At 37.6% G+C, this 27,712-nt stretch overlaps 1 protein-coding gene across 1 annotated transcript in view; it reads right to left on the bottom strand.

Moving 5' to 3' along the window:
* Positions 1–26,731, bottom strand: part of Lin7a (lin-7 cell polarity scaffold A) — a 130,423-nt gene extending 103,692 nt beyond the window's left edge. Inside the window, exon 1 of the mRNA XM_026391417.2 lies at positions 26,650–26,731. Coding sequence (XP_026247202.1) covers positions 26,650–26,731 — 82 coding nt within the window. The remainder of the gene's footprint in view (positions 1–26,649) is intronic.
* Positions 26,732–27,712: the final 981 nt, after the last annotated feature.

The raw sequence follows: 27,712 nt of genomic DNA, 5'->3' as shown, positions 1-27,712 counted from the left end.
TATCTTTGTCATTTCCATAAATTTCACAATTATTTTCCCAGTCTTTACAAAAAAAGAAAAAGAAAAAAAAAATCTATTGGCATTTAAGGTAAGATTGTGTTGAATGTATATAGTAACTTGGGGAAAATTGACATGTTTATAATATTGAGTTTTCCAATCTCATTAACATGGTATATTATTCTATTTGATCAGACCTTCCATTTTTCCCAGCAATGTTTTGTATTAGCTTTTTGTATATAATTCTTGAATATATTGTTAAATTTGCATTTAAATATTTCATTATTTTGATGCTACTGTAAATATTACTTTTTGAAAGCTTGGTTTTGAATTGCTCATTGATATTACATAGAAATACATCATATATATATATATTTGTTTATCTTATATCCTGTCCTTTTCCTAAAATTACTTTGTTTATTAGCTTTATGGGTAGATTTTGTAGGATTTTCCACAGAGACAAATATACTGTCTGTGACTAAAGATGGTTTACTTCTTCTAATCCTATCTGCATAGTATTTACTTCACTGTTTATTGCACTAGCTAGGACCTCTCACCAAACACTAAATGGAAATGATGGGAGCAGCCATCTTTGCCTTGTGCTTAGGAGGAAAGAATTCATTCAGCCTTTTACCATGAGATCCACATCTGAAAAAAGTGTCTTACAGAGACCCTTTATTAAATTGAGGGAATTTTCTTTTATTGATACTTTGCTAAGTGTTTCTATATCATGAATGGATATGGGATTTAGCCAAATACTTTTTCTACATCTATTTAAATGATCATATATATGATTTTTGTTTTGGTGAAATACTCAAATTGATCATCAAATGTTAAAGTATCCTTGCTTTTCTGTGCTTAACCCCACTGACAAGTTAACTTCTGTCTATACATACTGTATGTAGGTATGAATATGCATCTTTTGCTGGATTTGGTATGCTACAATTTTCTTAAGCATTTATACATTTATATTCACAAGAAATGTTTACCTCAGATTTCTTTTCTTATATAGTCTTGGTCTGGGCTGAGTGTCAGGTTAATTTTATACTTTTAAAATGAAAGAACAGTTCTCTCTTCTAGTGTTTTCTGGAAGATTTGTTTTGAATTGATAGTATTTGTTCCTTATATATTTGGTAGAATTCTTCAGTGAAGACATCAAGGTGGGAATTTTTTTGGTGGGAATATTTTAAAACATAAATTAGTCAATTTTGAGTGAACTTTTATTGCTGGTGTGTATGAAAGAATTTGTCATTTTTTTCTAAAATTATTATTCCCATAGATTTATTTATAATATTCATTTATAATATTTGCAGTCTTCCTTTTACATACTTAATGTAGGTAACTGGTGCTTTTGGGGTTTCTCCATTTTTATTTATAAAGCTTCATAGAGAATATAACTTAATCCTAAGATCTTCTTTTGACTTATTTAATTTTATTGCTGATATACTTATATAAGGACTTGGAAGGTTTAGATAAGGGTCCTACAAAAGCCCATATATAAAAGCCTGGACCCCAGTCAATGGCACTAATGGGAACTGGTAGAATCTATAAGAGGTGAGGCATAGTAGGGAATCTCAGGTTGCTGGGTGTGTTCCCTCAAAGGGGTCTATGGGATGCCATTCTTTTTCTCTCTTTTTGCACTGGCTACAAAGTGCATGGGCCTTTGCTACATGATCCCACAATGATATACTGTGTTACTACAAGCCGAAAGCAACTGGGCCATTTGCTCATAAACTGAAACCTCCAACATGGTGAGTGAAAATAAACCTCTTTTTATACATTCATTAATCTCAGGTATTTTGTTATAGAAACTAAATAGTACAAGGATAGTCTAGGTAAAATTGTTAGGTAAATTTTAACTATTTTCAATATCCTTGAAATATGTACCCTCTCTACCTTTTCTTGCATTTCTACCTAACAACCCTATTTCACTTAACTTGACACCTCATAATTGTTATACTTTGCCAAAATTTTGTCTCATTGCCTCAAAGCTTATTAGAAAAAATTAGCTGCCTTTTGTCCAAAGGCCATTGCTTATTACCTGAGGTTAAATTTTTACAGGAGAAGATGGTTATAACCAAAATAATTGCACTTTGTACCTCATGACTACTGGACTGCAAAAACTTTATGCCCAAATTTCTCTCTGAGACCCAGGCCCAAAGATACGTAGTCTACCTAGCATCTCTTCCTGGACTATTCAAAGCAACTTATTGAAGCTTGAATGTATCATCTTTCACACCAAATTTTTCCATTTCCATTTCTTTTTTTTGAAGAAAAGTATTTTCTTCCATCCAGATATGTATGTTAGAAATACTTGGTGTATTTGGGGAATCCTTCTCCCTATCCATTTTCCACAGGTGATTCATTTGTATCCCTTTTAATTCTACTATTTCATGGAATGTCTTGAGAAACTATCTACTTCTGTTTATCTTCCCCATTCTGCCTCCCTTCCCAGTCATCGCCCACTGTCTGTGACTACTGTAACAGTTTTTCAACTAATCTCTTTGTTTCCATTTTAGTTCATATTAGAATCTATTTTCAATCCCAAAGCAGTTTTCTCCCCAAACACTGTTCAGATGGGTACTATTTCCTTATTTAGAAATCCTTCAATGGCTTTCCATTGCTATTAGAAAGAAACCAAATTTTATTTTTACATGGAAAATAAGGCCTTTCTAGACTATTTTCCTTACCCCTTCTTCAGGTACCTGGCTATCATAGGTACTCTAATCTTTTCTATGTAATATAATCTTTCTTGCCACAAAGTCTTATTTTCCCTTTTGTCTAAGACTTTGCTATGGTTTGAATATCAGGTATCCCCTAAAGGTTCTGGGCTAATGTAGGAATATTTAGAGATGAAATGATTAGATTGAAAGCTATAACCCAATCAACCCAACCCAGTTTGAACAGAGTGAGTGGGTGGTACCTGCCTACAGGTGGGGCATGGCTGGAGGGTGTTGGCCATGGGGTGTACCCTATAACCTATAAGGACTGTTCCTCTCTGCATACCCACCACACATCTCTGCTTTCTGGCTGCCATAAGGGGAGCAGCTTTCCCCCACTATGCCCTTCCCTCGTGATGTTCTGCTTCCACCTTGGATCCAGAGCAATGGAGTATGTCGTGCATGGACTGAGACCTCTAATCCTGTGAGCCAAGGTAAACTTTCCCATCTCTATGTTGTTCTGGTTGGGTATTCTGGTCACAGCTACAAAAACCTGATTAAAATGCACTTTTTGTCATACCCTTTACCACTGTATGCTTCATATCTCAGGCCAAACATCACTGCTTCAGAAAGGCTTTCTTTTTATTTAGTTATTCTTTCCAGCCAACAAATATTAGGTACCTACCTATAAGTGCCTAATACGTCTTTGCCATCTGTCTTTGCTTTCTAGTACTACGATTGTTGTAAATTTACATTCACCATCACGATGACTTGATTAAACTCTCTTCTAGTTTGAAAGCTCCTTGAGAACAAGATCTAATCTGGGTGTTGTTCTTCCTCAATACTCAGCTTAAACCCTGTAACATGGAGGGTGCTCATTAAGTAGTTACTGAACTAATAAATGAGCAAAAAATAATGAAAATAAATCTGTCCAAAAGATAGAAAAAATACTTTGAGGCAAGTCTGCCTTGCCCTAAGGTATTCAACATACACTGCTCAAAAGATTGCTCAATGACTCTGTAATCATAATTCAGTCTTTGTAATTCAATCTTTGTATGCATGAAAATGTATCAGAAGTTTTTTTAAAAAATGCAATTTTAAGGAAATCCTAAGAGACGAAAGTTCGGAGTTCGGTCAGATTAACCAGGAGTTAATTTTAAGTTTTACAAATAAAATATTTAATTGTGTCAAAATGAATGAAGCCAGCTCTTATTCTATTCTAATATTTTCTTGTCAGACAAAAAAAAAGTAATCCTACAGACCACTAAATGTCCTAAAAATTATACCTGTACCTTTTCTATTCATGAATCTTTAGGCTTTAATTGGCTCAAAATAAAGAGGCAAATGCAATAAACTTGAAATGACATGTTCAACAAAGTTCTGAATTTATAATAAATAGCTTGTTTTTATTCCATTTGGGAGAAGATTAAATAAAATAAGCTTAGCTTTGTTTTATCTTTAGAACAAAATAAGTAAGATCCCAGTACTTAATTCACTTTTTAAAATACAAGACAAATTACTCATACAAAAACAAGTTTCATTTGGAATACATTATTTTTTCAAGTGGTATTAACACAAAGCTTTCCTGCTGTAATTTACCATTTTTTATCTTATCTTTAATTTATACATAAACTGAATATCTTAACTCAGGTGCAAGTAGTTCATCACATTTCATTAATGCTTTAAATATATTTATTGTTCTGTTACATTTATGAAAGGTATCTCTAGCTGATAAGGAAAAATTTAATATGTCTCTTAGGAATCCTTTCTCTTCTACATGCATCTCGTGTCAACACTTATTAATTCATATGAACAATGCAAAAGAAAAAGGAAATTATTGTGCTGGTTTATTAAGCTCTGCTGGGAGGGGGCAGTTTTCTATGTTTATCTGACATTTCTATAATAGAATGCCAACTCAAATGCCAAAGAAGTTTGAGAGCAGTGACTGAGAAAAACATTGTTTACCTGGAAATCATTGTTTATATAAAAGACATTGTGTTTTTCTCATGTATAGAGATGGAGGAGTTGATCTAAAGTGATGATCACATTCAGGGAACATTTTATGTTCAATTAGATGTGAAATCAATATGACTATTCTTATCATTAATCACAGATCTCCTTTAAATATATTCTATATAAAATAAACACTTTACACATTATGAAATTGAAGAGATCCTAAATGTTTCCCAAGGCAGTCTCCAGATAAGTGCAAAAAGATATGTTTTATTTGAGCTCAATCCTTTTGCCTGCATTTCTATTATATCAGCTAATAAACTGCAAAATTAAAATAAGCATTTTAGGAACTCTAAAATACTAGTGATTCCAAGCAAAAATAAGAATAAAACACATGAGTTTCTCAGAGAAAAAAAATTTCAGGATTCATTGTTTTTATTTGTGATTAACATGACAAATGCAAGAATTCACCTGGTAGGGAGAGAGTTGAAGAAAACACAGGTGCCTAATTCACAAGCTACAAAAAAACAGTATAAAGGTGACCATCTGGGGAAAGCTGGCCGACTTAATTTTCCTATGAGCTTACCGTCTGCTCTGTATTTCTCTTCCAAACTCTACATTCTGACCTTGAAAATGCATCTACATATTTTGCAACATGCATTTCCCTCTGAACATAAACGTCACTAGCTTTGATTATGCAAAGGACAGAAATACAACAATGGATATATTGTGTTGTATTTGATTTAATCTCAGTTTTCTGATTTATTAAGAAAGCCTTTGTTTCTGGTGATGATGTTTTTTTTAGCCTTTCAGTCCTATTGTAAATCCCCACACTTTCCGTTGATACACCTGCGAATGCTGACAAGCACAGCTCTAAGAAACAAAGGCTGCTTTGAGCAGGGTGGTTCGCCAGGAGGTGCAGAGGTAGACCTCTGGGAATGCTGGGGGAAAGGAGATGGGGTTTAGGTTGTCATCCTGATGTGGACACAATGGACCGAAACAATGCCCACAGGAGGGATGAGAAGACTCAGGACCTCCTGTCTTGTCAAAGATCCCTGACTCCCCAAGTAGTCTGAGTATGTCAGGATTTGGGGAAGACGTATCACACTTTACTGCCATAGAGGACTCTGAACAGAAAAAAAAAAATCATCTTTTGTTTGGCTTTCTTTATATGTCATTTTAAATGCTGATAGTACTTACTTTCAAGTATTTATTGCCATTACCCTCCTATAAGTAGTCTTTTGCCTATCATACATTTTTTTAAAAAAAAATTCATAGCTATTACTTCTTCAATATCCTTAACTCAGGCATTAATTGTTCTCAGATTATTCTACATCTTTATACACTGTAAGCTGTCTGGGATACTAAACTTGCTTCTAGTCTTGAACAATTTTATCACATTGAAGTTCCGATTTATATGTGGTTGTCTCCTAGCATCTTAAATTTCAGTAAGTACTAAGCTAAGTTCATCAGTTTCATGGACCAATATGGGATCTTGCTGACTTTTTATCTTTTCTTATTTTTACCACCTTTTATCAATAAGGCATCCCATTAACATCCCTTCTTTCTGTTCCACTCCCATAACTCCTTAAATTCAGGTCAGATCACCCGATGACCACAATAATATAGCCACAAATCGTTAACTGCTCCAAAGAATAATGGGAGTCCTTGAACAAAGAATTCAAAAAAGAAACACCTATTAATTCATTTAGAGTGTCAGAAATACTTGGGAAAACAAAAATTCTTTAATTTTAAGTACAGAACTTTTGCTCTAGGAGGACACAGTAAAATCTCCCAGAGTAATGTTTATAAAGCTCTGTTCTTTCCCATATGTTTAATCCAACTTTCAACTTATTTTTACTCTAGTTAATAAATATTTATCTAAGATCATTTCACTCCACCCCCCAAAAAAAATTTCCACTCAACTTTTCTGTTAAAGAAAGCTAAGCATGTCCATCTGCAAATTGCAAGTTTCACCTTAGCTTTCCCGACTTCATTCATCTTTAGAGCTCCTCAAATGACAAGCTTTTCATCTCTTACACTCCCCATCCTCATATCAAAGCAATATGTTACATGAATGTGCATCATCATTCAGCAATGAAGTGACCTTTAACACACAACTATGGAACTATGGGAAATCTCCATTAATGGTTTCTCATTCTTTCTCAAGTTAAATTGAAATCTTCTTTGCTGAATAAAAATACATTTGCTCTTTTTTTTTGTCCATTATTTGGAAAATCCTGCTATAGATGATTAAAACTATCTGCATCAAATATTTTTATCAGGTTAATTTGTCATGTTGCATGGATCTAAAACAATGGTGATTTGTAGTGCTTACATAATTGAGCCAGTGGGGAGCTGGTAAGTAGATAGAGAATAATCATATTATCTATGATCTCTTCATTTTCTCCTCCATTGTCAAAATGCATACTGTTGTCCAATTTGAAAGGAAAGGCAACATCTATTGAATATTTTTTTCAACTTTAACAAATTTTATGTTACAATTAAATGTTAACTGAAATGGCACTTATTTCTTCAGGTAATTGAGCATCTTCTTTGGGCCAAGTATTTTACTAGACAGCAAATAGTCAATAAGACAGATATACTTGTGACCTTAAGGTGCAGTGCTTACCATTTTCACATATAGGCATTTCAAGCCTTCTGAGTAGTCTATCTCCTTTCTGGCTTCTGTCCCATTTTTCTGCTTCCTGTGGATGCAAAACTTCTCCAAAAAGTTGCGTATACTGTCTGCCATATCTGTACCTATCCTCTGTGAATCTACGCCAATGCAGTTTTTGCACATATTTCACCAAAGTGTTTGGACCACCAGTGACCTCTGACTGCTAGATGCAGTGGTCAATTCCCAGATGGCATCTCACCTCACCTACTATACTCTTTTCCATCATACAACACTCATTCACTTGGCTTCTTGTCCCCAGTGTCCTTTGGCTTTCCTCTGGCTCATCTTTTCAACCTATAAATGCTCAAATTATCCAGCACTGAGTCCCCAGATTTCGTGTCCTTTCACCCTCCAGATGGCTTTAAATGGCATCTATGTGTTGATAATCCTCATATTTATATCTTCATCCTGGACTTTCCCCTTGAGTTCCATAATTTTATATATAGCTTCCAACTCAACCTCTTCATGGGGCGTCTAATAGATATCTCAGCATGTCCCAAATCGATATTGCTCCTGGCCATGACCTCTTTCCCACTAAAGTCTTCCCTATTTCAGGAAACTGAAGCTTCTTTCCTTCGGGCACTCAGCCAGACACTGGCTCATCACTGATTGCTTTCTTCCTTTCACACTTGAATTCCACTCTTTCGTCAGATCCTGCTGGCCAAGTCTTCCAAATATATCCAGAATATGATCACTTCTCAACACCTCTCCTGCCACAACACTCCTCCCCACCACCATCATCTCTGACTGTGGAAAGTTCTAACCATCTCATGACTAGTCTCCCTGTGTGGTCTTGCTCTCTGTGGTCAATATGGCAGAGCCAGTTTGTTCAGACAGAAGTCAGACCACATCACTCCTCTACAAAATCCATCTTATGGTTTAGGTATTTAGAGTAAAAATGCCAAACCTGTAAAACATTAAGCCTCAGTCTTATTCAGCGCCCCTCTGCCACCATACATGCATGTGCTCATGTTCTCTCCTACCCACAGTTTCCTTCTTCACTCTGCTCCAGCCACACTGTGGACCCACTGTTGTCCCTTCAACATTTGAGGACATGAATACCTCAGGCTATTTTCACTTGCTGTTCCCTATGACTGGGATATTCTTCCCCATTTAACTTCATGACTCACCCTTCAATTCCTTAAAGACTTTCTTTAAAAACATCTAATACATGATCACTTACCTGTTCCTCTACATAAAAGAATAGTTCCCACCACCACTTCCCTGGCCCTCTCCTCCCCTCACTCCTTCTTTGTGTTTCCTGCTACTACTTAGAGTTAGATAAAGCATCACGTACTTAGTTGTTTACTCTCTACTGTGTGCCTCCTGTCCCACTCTACTAGCTCAGGAGAGTTGGGGGTCTCTTGTGTTTGCTACTGCATCCCTGGAACCCAGAGCGAGGGCTGGAACACAGTGGGCATGTAATCAATATTTCCCAAGTGATAGCTGAACAAGTTTACAGAGGTGTATTATGAGGTGCTATGAAAGCACAAATAGAAGGATCTAACTAGACTGTAGGAAACATAAAAGATTTCTTGGGAAACCTGAAACCCGGATGCTAAGAAGGCAAGTAGGCATTCAGGAAAATGGAAGACAGAGGAGCTTCCCCACGGAGAACTCCATTGCCAATACCCTGGCTTTATTCATTTAACAAATATATTCATCATCTACTATGGGCCAGTCTATGTTCTAGGCATTTGATTCAGAAAGAGTAGAGTGGCTGGACGTGGTAGTGGATGCCTGTAATCCCAGTGGCTCAGGAGGCTAAGGCAGGAGGATCTTAAGTTCAAAGCCAGCCTCAGCAAAAGCAACGTGCTAAGCAACTCAGTGAGACCCTGTCTCTAAATAAAATACAAAATAGAGCTGAGGATGTGGCTCAGTAGTAATACCCCTGAATTCAATTCCTGTTACCCCACCCCCACTCCCAAAAAAAAAGAGTAGAGGGGAAAGGCTATTTACTAATAAATATTTGCAGAGGGTTAGTTAATAAAAATGCTATGAAAGTTAAGCTATGATAGAGAATAAAGGATGATGCAATGGGGGTTGAAGATTATCTCACCCCTTCTATCCACTCTAGGCTGGGACTCATTTCATGTAAATTTCATGAGTGACAGTTTCCTGAACCACAGAGAAGCTTAAGGCCAGGCTCCAAGCTAAGTCATGCAGTTTGGCTCCTGGGTTTAGAGCAGATCTAAAGTCTCTCTTTCTGGGAGCTTGCATCTCTCAGTTATGGGAGTTTACTTCTGAGCTTGGGACCACCTGTATCCATTTCATCTCCTTCCTTCTCTTTCTATCAAAGTGTCAGCTCACACCTCTACCATTCCAGTCTTTACTTTCCCTTTAATTTCTGGCACCTAGAGATTACACTTCATTTGCAACCTAAAGTATAGATAGTTTTTTAATTGTTACATTTTTTTCTGGCACTTCTTGATGTTTGTAATGGGAGAGGTTTTGTGTTAGCTCAGTCTGCCATATTACAGGCTCACCTAAATTAGTATCCAAATTAGATTTTAATTTGAAATATGAGCAATAACATAAAGAGAGTCTGCATAACCAAATAGCTGCTTGGATGTGAAAATTAGTACCCCAAATTAAAAAACACATAAAAAAAACTTCCTTCAAAGTCTGTCTTCTCAATTGGGAACATAATTTCTTACTCTAACAGGTGAGCATGAATTACGGCTCATAGAGGATGGATTGACTTTGTGAAACAGTAAATAGAATAGAGAACGAAAACTCTTCTAAGCACACACAAGAGGTGAGCACCGGGTCACTCACCTGTGGCACAGCTTGGGAAGAAAAGACATCAGGTGCTATGCAAGTGGATTAGAAGAGCTCAGCTAAAAATTTTAACAAATTGATAAAAAGCCAAGTGTGAGCTAGCATAGCACAGCACTGCACCTCTGACACTAGCAAACTCTTTTTTCCCCCCACAAATTTCTATTGGGTGAAAGAGAGTCGATTGGAACTAGCAGTAAAGACCCATTACAACTGGAAAGAGAGCAAAAATCTTCTACTCCAGGGGTGATGTGGGTGGAGGCAGAATGGTCCCAGTTTCAGCATCCTACATAAGACCCTCCACAGATGGAAGGCGAGATTTAGTCTGGTGGACCAAAGAGGGGCAGGTTCACTAAGGAAAGGATGCTGGCACAGAGGGCTTCTTAAGATGGAGGTTGGGCCTTGACAACAGATGATATCAGGGAAACATTTTTGCCCCTAGTAATAAGCTAGTAAGTACCAAGTCTCAAGCAGCAGCCATCTGCCCCCTGGGAAAGATAGAGGGCATAGGAGAGGACACCTCTGTCAGGGGCACAGAGAAGACCCAAGGCTGAGGGGGGACCTTAACAAATGGAAGTAAATATAAAATACATTTTTCTTTTAATGTTTTGTTTGGTTTTATTTTGTTTTGGTCCTGGGGATTGAACCTTTACCACTGAGCCACATCCCTAGCCATTTGTATTTTTTATTTTGAGGCAGGTCTTGCTTAGGGCCTTGCTAAATTACTGAGACTGGCCTCAAACTTGCCATCTTCCATCCTCTATGTCTAAATTCTCTGGAATTATAGGAATGTGCCACCACATCCAGCTTCTTTTAATGTTTTAAAAGCAGAGGTTGACAAGCACTTTTCTTAAAAGGACCATACAGTAAGTAGTTGAGCTTTACGGTCCAAATGGTCTCTCCACAACTCAATACTGTAGCTATAGTGCAAACACAGCCACAGACAAATTGTCAATAAGTGGACATGGCTGTGTTCCAATAAAACTTTACTTAGGGACACTGGAATCTGTCCATAAGATATTTACCCTAAACCCAATGGGCACTACAAATAATAAAATGAGAAATGCAGCAAGATAAGCAAAAGCCTCCATTGATGCTAGTAAGTATCAGTAAGTATTTTTGAATATAAGACAATTTATTAGATAGAGCTCCTCTACATTTGAAAATTTTGTAATTTACAAAGAGAAAAACTTTGCACTGAAATAAATTCAGGAGAAACTTAAGAAAAAAATTATTAAATGCATTTTATTTTAAAGCTCTAAAGATAATGAAGAATGACCCAAGAGAAGAATCTTCCCAGACTTATTAGTACATGTGAGATGGATATTTGTAAACCCAGAGGGTAAAATGTAAACATAAGAAGGGAAACAAGCTATCTTAATGTGTACACATGTCCTGTTGTCTTGGGTATGTCTAACCTGTTCAGCTACTTAGCACAGAAGATGGCTAAGGCCATGATAATGTGATGATTGCAAAACTATCATAGCCAGCTGTAGCTATGGTCTGAATGGTTGTGCCTCTCCCAAATCTATATTTTGAAATCTAATCATCAACATGATGGTATTAGGAAATGGGAATTTTTGCATTTGATTGGTCATGTGAGGCCAACCACTCATGAATGACATTAATGTTCTACTGAAGGTGCACCTTGAGCCATCTCCTTGCCCTTCCACCATGTGAGGACACAACAAGAAGATGCCATCTACAAACCAGAAACAGGCCCTAACCAAATCTGTTGGCACCTTGATCTTAGGATTCCCAGTCTACAGCACTGTGAATGAATGAAGACAGACAAAGCACCATACACTTAGTATCTTAAACAGCGGAGACTTATTTCTCATAGTTCTAGAGTCTGGGACTTCCAAGACCAAGTTGCCAACACATTTGACTTGGTGATAGCCCTCTTGTGGTTTATGGATGGAAGCCATCTGATTTTGTCCTCACATGGCAGAGTGATAAAGAAAGGGGAGGGGAAAAGCAAGAGGAAGAGTACGTCTTTCTTCTTCTTGTAATATAAGGATAATCATGGGGGCCTGACCCTTCTCATTGCATCCAAACTTTATTACCTCCTCAAAACCCCACCTTTAAGTACCTCACATTGTGAGATTACAACGTCAACATATGCATTTTAGGGGGAAGAAAAATTTCAATCTGTAACATATTCATCTTAACATTTTTCCTATTGATGAGTAATCACTTGGATGCCAAACTGGCAGCATTTGGAAAATGGGTGACATCCAAATCAATATCTTTGTGGCTGTAGAGGCATATCCAAAGGCATATGTCTATCAACCTTAACTAACTAAATAGAAGCTGGAGTCATGTAAAAACTTCTCCTTGAGCTATCAAAGGAAATATCTCAGCATTCCTTCAGTAACACACATTAAGCTTATTTGTGTTATATTTTACTATTCATTTACCAAAAATACCCCTTTTTTGGAGAACATATGCTGTACTGCAGAAGGAAAAGCAATAAATTCTACATGCACAGGTTTAAAATGGTTAAAAATTTTAAAAAATTGTTCTAAAGATGTAAGCTTCAGATATCTGTGTTACTTAGGTGGAACATCTCTTCCACATTTAATGCTAGACAAATGTTTTACTTGGGCCACTGAAATCCATACTAAAACCCCAAGGCATGTATTTTAATGATGATGGGTAAGCAGAGTGTGTTTATGCACTCCAGGGCATTTAGAACTAATCTTGATGGAAAAAAAAGATGTCGAAATTTTCTCCTTAAGCCTGAAATTCAGGTTGTGTTGCATTCCTATACCTCTTCTCTCTTCCTACTTGGAGGCAAAGACTGCAGGGAACAGGCTTTGGGGGCACTATTACCAATTTTTCACTCCGTTATAGTAGCCTGTCAAAATTCCAGGTCTAAGAAGAAGTTTTTTTCTGTGCATTACAGATCACTGAAAGGTAATCTGAAGGTCACAGTCATTATCTCTCTGTTCACAGGCACTGCCTAGGAAGAAGGAACAGAATACTGCTGGTACTTTCCTATAGTTCTATCTATGGATTTTTTTCACCTTTAGGATGAAGACACTAATAGCCACTATAGGTAATAAGCAAAACTATTTACATAACACTAGCTATTTTCCCATAATTGTGCTAAAATTTCAAAATACATGATTTAATTAATCATTATAAATTATACATTCCTTTTTAAGCACTGTCCTAAGGCAGTGCTCTCTTAATGTGTACCCACCCTCAAGTCTGCTCTTTGAAGTCTTTGCAAATGTTTCTGCCTCTACTGTTCCTTCTAATTTCAGGTTCCTCAAGACATGTTATAGACCAATGCACCTGCTCTTGACAGTGAAGCACGGTGCTTAAGCCGCAGGTCTCAAGAATCAACACGCAATCACCTTTATTTAGCCTGTTTATGCCTCAATTCCTAACTCTACAAAACAACAATAGTATCTACATATTATAGATTTGCTTTGAGGACTAATGAAAATGAAACATAAAGAACACTAAGCAAAAGGCCTGGTATGTAGTGAATGTCCACTGTGAATAAGCTTTTTTCCTAATATTAAAAATGTCCTAGGTTACCTGCTTAATGTCTTTCTTCTTCTCTAGACTGTTAGCTCCATTATTATGGTTTGGACATATGGTGTTCCCCAAAAGAAATGCAAGAAAGGGCTGGGGTTGTGGTTTAGTGGTAGAGTGCTCACCTCACATGTGCAAGGCCCTGGGTTTGATCCTTAGCACCACATAAAGACAAAAATAAAATAAAGGTATTGTGTCCAACTACAACTAAAAAATAAATATTTAATTAAAAAGAAGAATGCAAGAAAGTTTAGAGATTCAATGATTGGGTTATGAGAACCTTAGCCTAATCTGTGCATTAATCTACTTGACTGGATTAATTGGATGGTAACTGTAAACAGGTAGGTTGTGCCTAGAGGAGGTGGGTCACTGGGAGAGTGCCTTTGGGATTTTTATTTTGTCCCTGGTGAATAGAGATCTTTCTGCTTCCTGAGCTATTTCCTCCACCATGCCTTTCCACCATGATGTTCTTTTGACTCACTTGAGGCCCAGAGCAAGGGAGTTGGCCTTCTTTGGACTGAGACCTTTGAAACCAGGAGTGCCAAATAAACTTTTCCTGCTCTCAAATTGTTCTTGTCAGCTTTTTTTTTTTTTTTTTTTTGTCACAGCTACAAAAAAGCTGCCTACAACGTCTATCCTTAGCCCTTGACTTGGCACCTGGCACACAGTAATCTTTCTTGCTTCTCCTTGAATAGCTAAGTGAAGGAAAGAAGAATAAAAGAAATACATCACCATGCATAGTGGGTGTTATTTCTATAAAAGGATAAAAGAAATAACATGTGGAGGGAGTAAGCAATATTCTAAGTTTTCATAGATAGTAAGTGACAGAATTGTAACTCAAATTCATATCTGTCTGGAAAAATGCATGCCCCTGGGGAGAAGAGGATGGAGCTAACCAGTCACTACTGAGCACTTACTATGAATGTGGTGATGTTATAGGAAACAGTAACAGGTCAAGGTCATAAAGCAAGGACAAGGCAAAGATAGACTAAATAGGGGTCCAGCCATCTGGAGCTCCTCCCTCCCTCTGTCACATGTCTGCCTCCCTCAGTATTATGTGATGCTTTACAATTAAACACGGGGGGGGGGAGAGAGAGAGAGAGAGAGAGAGAGAGAGAGAGAGAGAGAGAGAGATTGAGAAAAGAACCCTAAATCACTCTTGGGTGTATTTTCCTATTAATTATTTAGTAGTACCATTTTGATAGTTGTATGATTAGCTTATATTAAGAAAGAAGACCACAGAATATCTACACAAACTCTAATTATTTTCCTAAACAATTACTAAATCTTTTTTTTTTTTTTTTGGTACTGGGGTTTGAACCAAAGGGTACTCAACCACTGAGCCACATCCCTAGCCCTATTTTGTATTTTATTTAGAGACAATGTCTCACTGAGTTGCTTAGTACCTCGCCACTGCTGAAGCTGGTTTTGAACTCAAAATCTTCCTGCCTTAGCCTCCGGAGCAGCTGGGATATAGGTGTGTGCCACCTTGTCCGGCACAATGACTAAATCTTAAAGTTATACTATTTATTATTCACATTTTGCTTGTATAATTTTTATGATAAGATGTTTACTAATTCCCAGAATGTACTGATTCTAATTTTGAACATTATAAATGTGAGAATTTTTTTTCTTTAATAAAAATGTGTCTCCTTATGTCCTGTGCCCAGTTACTTGTTTTACCTCCTGAAATGGTGCCATATTTGAGACAAACCACAAATTCATTCAGTAAACATTTGAACACTTATCTTACGAGCATTGTGATAGGCAACGGGCATTCAAAGATAAAATTTTTTTTTAAAAAGTTATGTTTTTAAGGGTGACAGTCCTGTAAAAGAATAACTTCAACCTTCTATGATAACTTTTCTCATAAAATTATTAAAAAGTGCTATTGAAGCATCAAGAAAAAAGTGTTTTGAGGAAATGTAGGTTGACAAATTAGGTGAATATACACGAAAATGTTTTGAACCCTAGCATCTTCAAAAATGTTTCCTGTTTCTGGAAGAACCCAAAATATGTATGGGCCTGCCTCTTTGTTCAGCCTAAAAGAAGCAAACATTCTGTGTCTCTGCCTCTAATATGGAAGACATCAATGACTCTGGGAAGAAGTAATCATCATGCTTAGTGGTTACTATGTGTCAGACCTTCTCTGAGTACTCAATGCATATTAATTCATTTGAATCAGCAACTCTAAGTCTTAGTGTAATTTTTTCTATTTGCCATTTTACAGGTAAGAAAACTGAGACTCAAAATAATCACATTGCTTTTATGGATGTTGAAGAGCTAATAAGCAGAAAAGCCAAAATTCAAACCCAGGCGAAATAGCTCTGGAGTGCAAGCTTTTAAGTACCATGTGACCTTCCAAATAAGACAATATTCTATAGGTGATGCAGAAGACAATAACAACCAGAAGAAAATAGTATTAGGATGTCATTTTACAGGGTGCAGTAGTTACCATCCGTCATCTCAATGAAACTTGTAAAACAGGTATTACCACCTGACTACCGCTCAATACTTCTGATCCATTCCCTCCTTGTTTTCTATGTTCTGATTACTATAGTCCATTGCTTGAACCCACCGTGATTATCATCTTTGCACTTGATTGCTCCTTTTCTCAAAATGCTCTTCACCTGGATCTTGGCACAGCTGCCTCTGTTCTAATGTTACCTTCTTAGGGAGCCCTTCCATGATCTCACCTGTAAGAGCGCTCAGTCCCATTTCACTGTGTGTTTTTCTTTTCTGCACTTATTGTTCTCTGGAGTCATACTATTTATTTACCTGTTTAAATGTTTTGTCTGTCTATTCTGACGGGGAACATAAGCACTAACAGAGAATTTGTCTATTTTGTTTGCTTCTATATCCCCATCTCTAAATATATGGTAGGTATTACACATAATTAGCATTCAAAAATATTAATTGCAGCTTTTTTATTCCAACATTTTTGTTATTTTTTGGTTTTATTTATCAGTTTTCCATCAATTTTCTTAACATTTGGATAAAAGATTATTATTTAGATATTATTTGGGCATAGGATTATTGATTTCACTTCAGTACACTTCAGTGATTGTACCCCATTAGGAAACTCACTTTTGTCTCTCTTAGCTTTTTCAGGGGATAATTGAATACTCTGAAGATGATAATTTTGACGGTTCCATTTTATTACTTATTTTTATCTTAAAATGTTTTTATAACTACTCTTGAGCTAAAGCAAACTGTTCTGTTTTTCTTCTCCAAATGTAACATTTGACATTGGCCTCTGAAGACTAGAGCTTGTCTTGTTAAGGAATCTCCTTACTTACAGGCTCATAAATGTTATGTGTTTTGAAATCACAAGTGAATGTTAGCTTTATGTCATCCGCCTTTATCAATATATACTGAGATGATATGGTTTTATATAATTAATCTGTTAATATAAAGAATTATAGTAAAATATTTCCTAATGCTGAACTATTCCATTTTCTTGGAAATTAATGGTTCTCTGCTGGGTGGTATAATACTGCCTCCAAAGGGGGAATCTGGACTTTCATCTGATATTATCAGTTAGCACAATGATAGGATTAGTGGAATTTATGCAGGCATTCGGTGCCTGGGAATCAAACATGCTCAACCTCCTATGTGACAAATGAGTTTAGGGCCCAAATTACCAATGGAGTCTCAGTTGAGAAAATATTTTTCTCACTGTGAATTTAGCAGTTTTTTTCCATCATGTTTTAAAACATTAATATGATTTATGTGCCAATGCAGAATGATTTCTAATTTTGAATACTACCATTTAAAAAAGTAATCTCTTCTAGTTTAGTATTTTATTACATTATTGGGGTTAAATAGTTTTATATTTAATTTTAAAGAGATTAATGATTTTATAATTTGGTAATTTTATCATAGTATTCACTTTGCATTTAAGTGAAATCCTCAAATACTTTCCAAATCAAATTCCCCTAAACTAAATTATCCCAGTCATAGTTGTGCCATCAAAATGAATCTAATCACATTTTAATGTGATTCCATCTAATAAATGAAGACTACACTTATTTCCATTGCATTTTATCTTTTTATTGTAACCTGCCATTCAAGTAAGGTATAGTTTGAAATACTGATTCGGTTGGCCAAGATCTTTGCTGTTTTTCCTTATTCTATATGCCACCAGTAAATCTGATTAAGATCTAATCTGTGGTGCTCATCCAAAATTTTGGTAACAATGTTGAACAGACAAAGAATCCAACATTCTTGTAGCAGCGTCTCAACCATTAGAAACCCACCTCCCAGATCTCCACATCTCAAGAAGGCTCGGCAATATTTGGGGTTTCCAGAATGTACAGTATGGCACCTGAAAGTTGGTGAGACCTGTTCTCTGTGATAACATGTGCTCTCTGTAATCATCACTTTCCTTAATAAGTGCCAATATCCCATTCTTTTAGTAACATGACTTGTGTTTTTCTGTTGGGAGGCAACAGCTAATAGATTGGTCTATCATTTCCTAAAACACTTTATTATTATTATTATTATTATTATTATTATTATTATGTGGATGCCAGGTCATTTGTCTATCAACAGCTACTGCTGTTCCCTAATTTTCCTAAAAAATCACTTTTAGCAGTCCCTCAACCATATTCCACAATTCTTTCAATTAGTGTTCAATACAGTCAGCTGTCTCTTGGCTTTTTCCCCTCCTTCCATCTATTGTGGAGTTTTAAATCTTATGAACATTCTGTGACTCCCATTTTTCTATCCTTTTTTTTTGGTAAGTATTATTCTTCAATTAAAAAAAATTGAAGATCCTATCCTAAAATATAACTATCACCTCATTAGGCAAATAAAGACTAGAACCAGGTAGACTTGAAATAACTACAGTGTTTCTAGGATAACTTACCATCTGGTTAAATTAGAAGTTCTAGTTTTCTATTCAAGACAGATATCTAAGTTCAAAATAATTCAAAACAGATATCCAAGTTCAAAATAAGTTTGAATCCCACAAAATATTTTTTAGAAGTGGTCTTTGAAATCTTAACACCAAAAAAAAAAAAAAAAAGAAAAAACAAATAACCCAATCAATAAATGGGTCTCGGAACTGAACAGACACTTCTCAGGAGAAGATATACAATCAATCAACAAATATATGAAAAAATGTTTAACATCTCTAGCAATTAGAGAAATACAAACCAAAACTACTCTTAAGATTTCATCTCACTCCAGTCAGAATGGCAGCTGTTATGAATACAAACAACAATAAGTGTTGGTGAGGATGTGGGGAAAGAAGCACACTCATACATTGTTGGTGGGACTGCAAATTGGTGCAGGCAATATGGAAAGCTGTGTGGAGATTTCTTGGAAAACTGGGAATGGAACCACCATTTGACCCAGCCATTCCACTCTTCAGTCTATTCCCAAAAGGACTTAAAAACAGCGTACTACAGGGACACAACCACATCAATGTTTATAGCAGCACAATTCACAATAGCCAAACTGTGGAAGCAACCTAGATGCCCTTCAGTAGATGAATGGATAAAGAAAATGTGGTAATATACACAATGGAAAGTATTCAGCATTAAAAGAGAATTTGCAGGTAAATGGATGGCATTGGAGAATAGAATGCTAAGTGAAGTTAGCCAATCCCCCAAAACCAAATGCTGAATGTTTTCTCTGATTTAAGGATGCTGATTCATAATGTGGTCGGGGAGGGGGCATGGGAGGATTAGATGAACTCTAGATAGGGCAAAGGGGAGGGAGAGGAAAGGAGTGGGTATGAGGGTAGGAAAGATAGTGGAATGAGATGGACATCATTACCCTGAGTACATGTATGAAAACACGAATGGTGTGACTCTATTTTATGTACAACCAGAGATATAAAAAATTGTCCTGTATGTGTGTAATATGAACTGTAATGCATTCTGCTCTCATAATAGCAATTTTTTAAAAAGTGGTCTTTGGGCATATTTATTTTTATTAGGTAAGTCATCAAACTCAGCATAGTACCTAGAAAAATTCAAATCATATAAAACTATCACATGGATCAGATATAAAACATTGGTGGTAATCTGTGATTTTTGAAGATTATTTCACACTTGCTAATACAGAGTGATTTCAAATTAAATCCATTTAAATTTGTTTATAAGGTCAGAGTTGACCATTCATTGATTTGTGTGTGTGTGTTTTTTTAAAAAATAAACTATGCAGTTTCTTTTGTGTGGGTTGAGGATGGGGGCGAGCTATTCTGTAGCCTCCTCCCCACAATAAAAAAAAAAATCCAACTTTAGCTGTTTGGCTTAATTCACAATAAATGCAAGTAATGGATACAGGGATATGAAGAGTAACACCAACATTCACATCCTTTCCTAGTCCTGGAGAACATACCCCTTGCTCTGCTACACACACACACACACACACACACACACACACACACAGACCACCTAAGGTAGCTGCCATTCTTACATTATTTTAGGTTGAAAGGTTTCCTCCCACAATCACCCCCTATCCCCATCTTGGGGATTGAATCTTCTGTCTTGTTCATGCCAGGCAAATGCTCTACCACTGAGCTACATTCTTAGCCCTTTTTAAATTTATTTTGAGACAGGATCTCAAAAAGTTTCCTAGGCTGGGCTTGAACTTGCAGTTCTCCTGCTTCATCCTGCTGAGTAGCTAGGATTATAGGCCTATACCACCACGTCCAGCCTTTAAGTTATTTTTTTAGCATTAGCAATATTTGATGATAGCCAGCTAAGTCACTTTATTTCATTCATTTATTAAACAATCAACAAATAGGAAGACCATGACTACTATGTGCCACAAAATGCAGTGGGCTCTCCATAAACAAATTCAACTAGGTCTTTGATTTGATAGATTCTAACAGACAGATGTCAAAACTTCAAAAAAAAAAAAAAGAATTCTCTCCAAGAGACACCGGTTTTGTGCATGTAATACCATGCTGAACACCCAGTACATTTTCCCATTTGGTTTTTCTCCATATTATGTTCCCTTTCCCCTTCTAAATAGCTAGTCTCCTGTTGTGATTCCTGAAAAAAAATACTTCAGAAGTAAAAATATTAATTTCATAAATGACTGGAGCACACCAAACATATCTCGAGTCTTGGAGCAAATTAGAAGAATTCACTAAATTACTTTTTTTCTTTTTCTGGAAGCTCTTTCATTAATTCCTGTATTTATTCTAAATTTTAGAACTATCTATAAAGCTATCCTTAAGTAAAAGATGTATGTTTTGAGTCATTCTCTTGGCAACTTGCCATTACCAAACAAAAAAAGAAAAGATGGATGTGGTGACAATTTTTTGATTCTTAGAGAATATATAAATATATTATTTAAATATATATTTAAATATATAGCACAAAAGGAAATGATATTGAAAAAAAAGTTCAATAAAAATATTTTTTAAAATATTTATTGGAGCCTCCAGAAAATATGAGAAAGCAAGCAAGCACTTAAAGTTTGTGAACTAAAACATATCTGGGTGCTGATGTAGGAAACTTTTAGCACAAGAGGTGTAAGACATCATCAGTCCTTCTCTTATTCCTCCCCAGTGAAGACCACCATGGTACATGTCTTTAGAGCAACATAAAAACAAAACCATAATTTTTATTTTCCTTCCTTCTTAACATTTTTCATGTCAAATAATAAAACATAAAAAATAATGAGGAACAAGAGAAGGGGCAAGCTTTTTTCGGCTATGAGCAAAAGCAATTTTCAGGCAAACAGATTTTATAAAAACTGGTGAATAGAGCTGATTAAAAAAGCTATAGGCTGCCCAAGGCTTGAATTGGAAGATACATGAAGTAATAAGCTCTGCATGCCTTGAAAAGTAGAAAGGAAAAAGAAAAATTTTAATGTATCACAAATTTTATGGAAACTGTGGCACTCATGGGATTCTCATTGGCATTCCATTTTTGTTCTCATGTTTTTTTTTCCCCACAAGTTTGAAATGCACAAAATAAAAGGTCTTGGTTTTACATTAGAATTGTTAAAGGACAAAAGCCTGATATTTTTTAAAAAAGACAAAGCATACTAAAAGATGAGTTTAATCAATATTTTAAATTACAATTTAAAGAAGCCAAGAAGTAAAGATTTCTGTTTACATTTTGCAAGTTATCCAAATTGAATTTAACTCACAGAAAACTTAGATGACAGTAATGTCAACATTTTATCTTGTATAAGCATTTAATTACAGAATGTAACCAACTGATCATGTCACCATATATCAAATATTTTAAATTTCATAACAGTAATTAACACATAGAAATGTTTTAATTATCCATTTTTTGACACTGGATTTTTTTTAATCCGTTTGGTTATGGATAAAAATTATGGGGGATGTTCAACAAAAGTGAAATTTTGAAAAATTCTTTTATATTATCCTTTCTGACCTTGAGATGGAAAGTAGAGTTGGTGTTACCAAGGAAAGTGACCAAAACCTTTCTTTCATATAATGAAGGATTTCTATGTCATTTTAAAGGAAGGTATTAAGTATCCAGATTGTACTCTGCTTTGCTGCCTCTGGTTTAACTGAAGGTCATTCCTGGTTTCAGAGATTAAAATCTGGGCAAACCAGCCTCTGGGTGTTGGGAAGAGCTGCTGTGAACGTTTTAAAACCTGGAAGAGAATGCCACACTAATCTCCTTATCAGCATCTTCACTTGGCCAAGAGGGTAAATTATATGTGCTACTTCCTACACTACTATCTAACATGAAATATGAGACCAAAAATGAATAGATCTCATCTTATGACCACTTGGATTCAACATGCAGATTTATGCACAGTGACATGTAAATTACAGTGCTCAGTATATCTTTGAAAATCTAATTATAATATATGATGTTTTAGCCTAGCAATAAAAAGAAGGGAAAGCTGATCTGTAGATTTCCTTGGCATATATAACCAAATTTCTACCCCAGGATACATACTTAGAGGGTAATTATTTCTTGGTAATTTTAATTTTCGATTATTTTCTAGACTTTAGACATATTAACCAGTTGTTAGCCAAGTTGTAAATGTGGAGCTGTTTTTATTCCTACTCTTTCTTCTCTTTGAATGCTTCTTCTAAGAATCCTATTACCACCCTACAATCTGTTTACATTTCACTTTCTCAGTGAACCTTCCTGGACCAACATCAATCAGGTCCTCCCCTATTATTCTATATCTCAATGGCATGGTTATTTTTTTTTACAACACTTTGTATTCTCAACTAGTCTAAAATCTTAATTATGAGTACCATCATCATGAGTCCAGTTACCATCAACCTGCATCTCCTCTCCTGCCAGTCTTTCCTCACACTAGCTTCCTGGATGTTCCCCGCATGCCCATGTGAGTTCATTTTGAGCACATTTCCCCAAACATCTGCAAAGTTTGCTTCCTCATTCTTTCAAGGCTCTTCTCAAATGTCACCAACTCAATAGAACCTTCCTTGATGACTACATCTAAAACAGCAGCCCCCACCATTCTCCTTTACCCAGTTTTCTTCTTTCTCCCCAGCACTTATAATCATCTTTGAATGTGTTCTTCACCATTAGATTTTATCTGTTTTGTTCATTAGCACCACCGCATCCATTAAAACGATATTTGGCAGAAGTCTGGCACTCGTTACTTATTTGTTAAGTTAGTTAATAATATCTTATTGTTATCTGTCTTCCCCACTAGACTCTTAAAGCAAGAAACTTCATTTCTGGTATTCCCATAGTACCTTGCATTTAATAGATGATAAATGAATAGTGAATGCATGGACTGGGACCAGAGGGAAAAGGAACCTACCCTGGTCAGAGCCAGTCTAATCCAACAACTTAGTAGCAAATGGAAAAGAGTTTGGAATACACTTAGAGCCATGAATGCCCTAAATCACCTGTTTAGCCTTTTGGAGCCAAGTCTAGACCAGGTCTCTCTGCTTCCCAGAGGGGATCCAAGGAGCAAGATGCAGACTTCCGAGTTTCCTACTTTAAGATGATATCTTCTGAATTCTAGGAGGACTTAATCTTAATTTTGATCCATAGTTTTGATTTGTTTGTTTAGACCTTGCCCTGAAGATTTCACGTGTTTATGATTCTACTTTAGGTTACCAAAGGATTCGGAACAAGAAAAAATATATTTTATCTTAAATCCAACTATGTGATAGAGTAATTTTGAAAACATCTTGTCATCATTGTTTTATGTTCTCCATTTGTAAAATGAAGATACTGGAGAAGAATCAGCAGCTGTAAAATTGTAGATTGTTTTCAGACTCACCTAGATGCCCTGGGGAGACTTTGTGAAGCACCTTCTTCCCTTCCTTCCCTATGCCCACCTATCATAAGTCTTGGTTAAAAAACATAGCCTTGGTGAGCTACTATTATTGCTGAGAATCTATTTCGTGCATAGAGGAAAAGAGCAGTTAAAAACCATTGATCTGTGTTATCTTTATCAGCCAAAATCAGACTCTATGAACTATACCTCAGTTCACCACTAAATCCCTATATTTAACAGTGCTTGACTTACTGCTGTCTTTTGTTTATTTGTACAAACAGACCTTTTTTTTTTTTTTTATCCTACCATGTCAGGGATGATGACAGGCATTGAGAATTCAAAGATGAATTCGGAAATGAACTCTTCCCTTGAGGAGCTCCACCCACTGGGGAGACAAATGCAATAAGAGTGTGATAAAAGCTTCCATGAAACCAAAGCAGTGGGGAAATTTAGAGCACTTCAAAGGGTACCAAAGCAGCCGGGGAGAGGAATGATTTGGAAAATCTCCCAGTAGGTGACCAAACAGAGTCTTAACTTTAATTAGCTGAATTATAGACTGCTAAAGCTGCACAGTGTCAGAATCATTTAGTCTAAACTCCTGATGTGGCACAGAGGGAAACTGATGTCTAAAGAGGTTAACTGATTCATCCAAAGTTGAGTACCAGATTTGCAACTGGGAACTAAACAAGTAGTATTGGGCTGCTTCTTTTAACACACACTTTCCAAAAGGGAAAGTTCTTGGATCCTTTATTCCATGACTTTAATGATGAAATGAATCAATTAATTGATCATTAATGTATTATCATGAAATGATAGAAAAATACTTGTTTATATTGAACATGTGCAGCAGTGATAACAATAGCCCATCATTCCTAGTAGGTTACATATCCTGTGGACTGCTGGTGATTGTATTCAGATCTAGGCATAATCTAACCCAGTTCCTTTCTGAGCTCATGCATGGACCCAATCACACCAAGAAGAACAGGTACAGTTTGAACATGAACAAGAACAAACTTTAGAATAAATCCATATCTGTTCAGTACCACTTCTTAGTACATGCTGAGGCATGTAAAGACTAAGATAAATCCTCCAGAAGTGAAATATCTTTATTATTAGTAGTAAAAAGTGGATATAAAATTGCTCAGGAATAAAATCTTTGTGGAGAGTCTGATCCAAAGGTAGTTGTTTTACTTAGAATGTTTAATGACTGTAATTTAGTAATGGGACAATATAAGCGCCCATCACATTAAAATAGAAATACTTGGGAAATCCACAGTTTCTAATAGCTTGCCATCTGGCTCTTACTGGCAATGGATCTATCCTGCTTAGTGCAGAGGATGATATTGGGGCTGAAATCATGGATTATACAATGGATTTCTGAGCTCTTAACTATTTCTAATTTGTTACGTTGTAAATCAACATTTTCCAACATAAAATCAATCTTTTATCATTTAAAATAAATTTTTAAACTCTTATCCCAAATAAGGTTGCTATGGGTACCACATAACATCTGGCGCCGGCTGACTGAGTTAAAGACATCCACTATCTCTCCAAATTAAAAACCTCAAACTGAGTTCACTGACTTTTGCATTGTACTCATTGCAAATATGCTCTTTTGCTTTGCCCCACTGTCCAGTTTTATCCGCTAGAAAGAAAAATTTTAGAGGGCCATAGACTAAATCATTTGCCTCTGAACACATCATTTCCAAATGGCCGCCCCGGGTCCTAAATCCGGCCGCTGCGGACAGGGACTAGCCGGTGCCCTCTCTCTGCAGAGCCATGGGACTCAGCGCCTTCATAACTGGACGTCGCAAGCCAGAAAGGAAACGCGATCACATAGGTACAGGTATAAGCCCGCATGGGTGCACCAGAGAGGCCCTGATCGCAGCGGATCACCCATCCCTGGGCTGGCGGAGGTCTTGGGGAGGAAACCAACACTGTTTCCCCATTTAAGTCAGAGGGCAGAAAGCTTGGGGTCGCAGGTCAGAAGTTAAAATTTAACCCAACCTGTGCTTTGTCCTCGTGCCTAGGGACACCGCGGCTGCACCTAGCTGGGCAAGAACAAGGTTGGCTGGGATGTGAGAAACAGAGTTGCTACCACTCTGGAGCTGCAGGAGGAGAGAGCAACGCGACCCCCAGCGCAGTCCGGACGCGAGGCTGGGAAGAGCGGGGCTCTGCTGCCGCGATGCGGCGTCAGGACCCGGGCACTGCTGCCCGCACTCCGCGTTGCCCTTTCAGCAGAGGGCAGCTCCCTGCCGCGGCAGCACAGTCGCTGGGCGCTTGGCCACCCCACAGGAGCGCCCTGACCGCCCCTGGGCGGCCTCCTGGGCACCAGTCACTGGACCAACCCTAGTCCTCCTACGCAGAGACAAACTTCCTTTCTCTTGGGCCGCCTGACCGTGCAGGTTGGCAGGCGACTCCCTTGCCAGTCTTTCTGCTCCCGGGCCGGGCGAGCTTCCTCTCTGCCCCTCTCCAACCCCAAGCCCCGGGCGCCTAGCGGTCCCCGCTCATCCTCTCCAACAAAGCCCGCGGCCGGGAGGCGACCCAGTGAGGGGCTGGGAGTGGCGGCAGGGGCTCCAGAACCGGACCAGCACCCCTCGCCCGGGCGAGTACAGCGCGAAGGGGCAGCAGGGACAAGGCGGGGAGAAAAAGGGGAAGAAAGTATCCAGCTCTAGGCGCGAATGCCTTCTTGGGTGTCCTCGCTCTTCCTGCTCGCCCTGCCCGAGCGTGTCCTGCTGTCCCGGTGGGAGTTGTCAGGGGCAGAGGCGGCAGCAGAGGGGGCGCAGTGGCCTGGCGGGCGAGCCGCTCCCTTACCTCTGTCCAGAGTAAGCGGCTGGACCACTGTCAATGTCGCCATGTCTGCCGTGGGAGCCGAAGTGACGCTCAGCTTCAGCATCAGCAACCGCTTGTAGTGAGAAAAAGAGGAGGAGATTGGGGGCGGGGGTGGAGAGGGAAGACGGAAAGGAGGGGGAGGAGGGGGAAGGCAGGAAGGTGGTGGTGGAGGAGGAGAAGAAAGCTCGGGTGGGTTGGCAGCCAGATGGAGACGCAACTGTTCCGTGGCAGCAGATCTTCAGACGCGGCGCTTAGTGGAGCAGGTATCCGAGAGCGACTGCATGGCCAGGCTCTGGGAAGGAAGGCTCTGCCCTAGAACTTTGCTCTTCCACCCCTAGGAGCGCTGAGTGGGTGTAGCTGTGTGGCTTTCTTTGAACTTTCCACTCAAATGGTCAGAATATACGTGCTTGGGGAAGAGGGGATGGAAACACGGGATATGGGAGAGGGAGGTGGGGAGATGGGTTTTTCCCCCCCAGATCAAGAGAGTCAGCCCAGCAATCCCATTTGCTTTAGAGAGAAACTGCTTCTAGTGCCAGAAATGTTGGGATCTAATTGTAGTTGCTGTTAATTTCTGTTAAAGTTTTTTGGAATGTTGACATATAACAGTACACAAGATAACTGACGTAGTGCCAGAATTCCTTCAATAGGACTTGGGTATATTGCCCAGAAAATAACTTGCTTTAAAAACCAAACTTGTTAAAAATGCTTTTTAATAATAATAATAATAATAGATCCGTTTCTATCATTAAGTTTGAAAAATATTTATCTTGCACACTTTCACGGCTGTCTGTAACCGGCCTTTATTCAGAGGTGTCACTTATTGATGAATTAATGTGTGCCAGGAATTGAGTCAGGAGTGCTACATGCCAGGTGCCATACTCTGCAGATTGTGATTTAGTAGGTGATGTTATTAAAATGTCTACTTTAAAGTCAGTTCTTCAGGGTTCAGTTACTGGAGTCTACAAATACTGGCCATGGTTCCTTTCCCTGTCGGACAGTTGGCTTTCACTGGCTCACCACAGTAGGGACTTGTATTTTCTGATTG

The sequence above is a fragment of the Urocitellus parryii genome, chromosome 5, assembly GCF_045843805.1.
Source record: "Urocitellus parryii isolate mUroPar1 chromosome 5, mUroPar1.hap1, whole genome shotgun sequence".
NCBI lineage: Eukaryota > Metazoa > Chordata > Mammalia > Rodentia > Sciuridae > Urocitellus > Urocitellus parryii.
The sequence above is the reverse complement of the archived record's forward strand: the minus strand, read 5'-3'. Positions and strand labels throughout refer to the sequence as shown.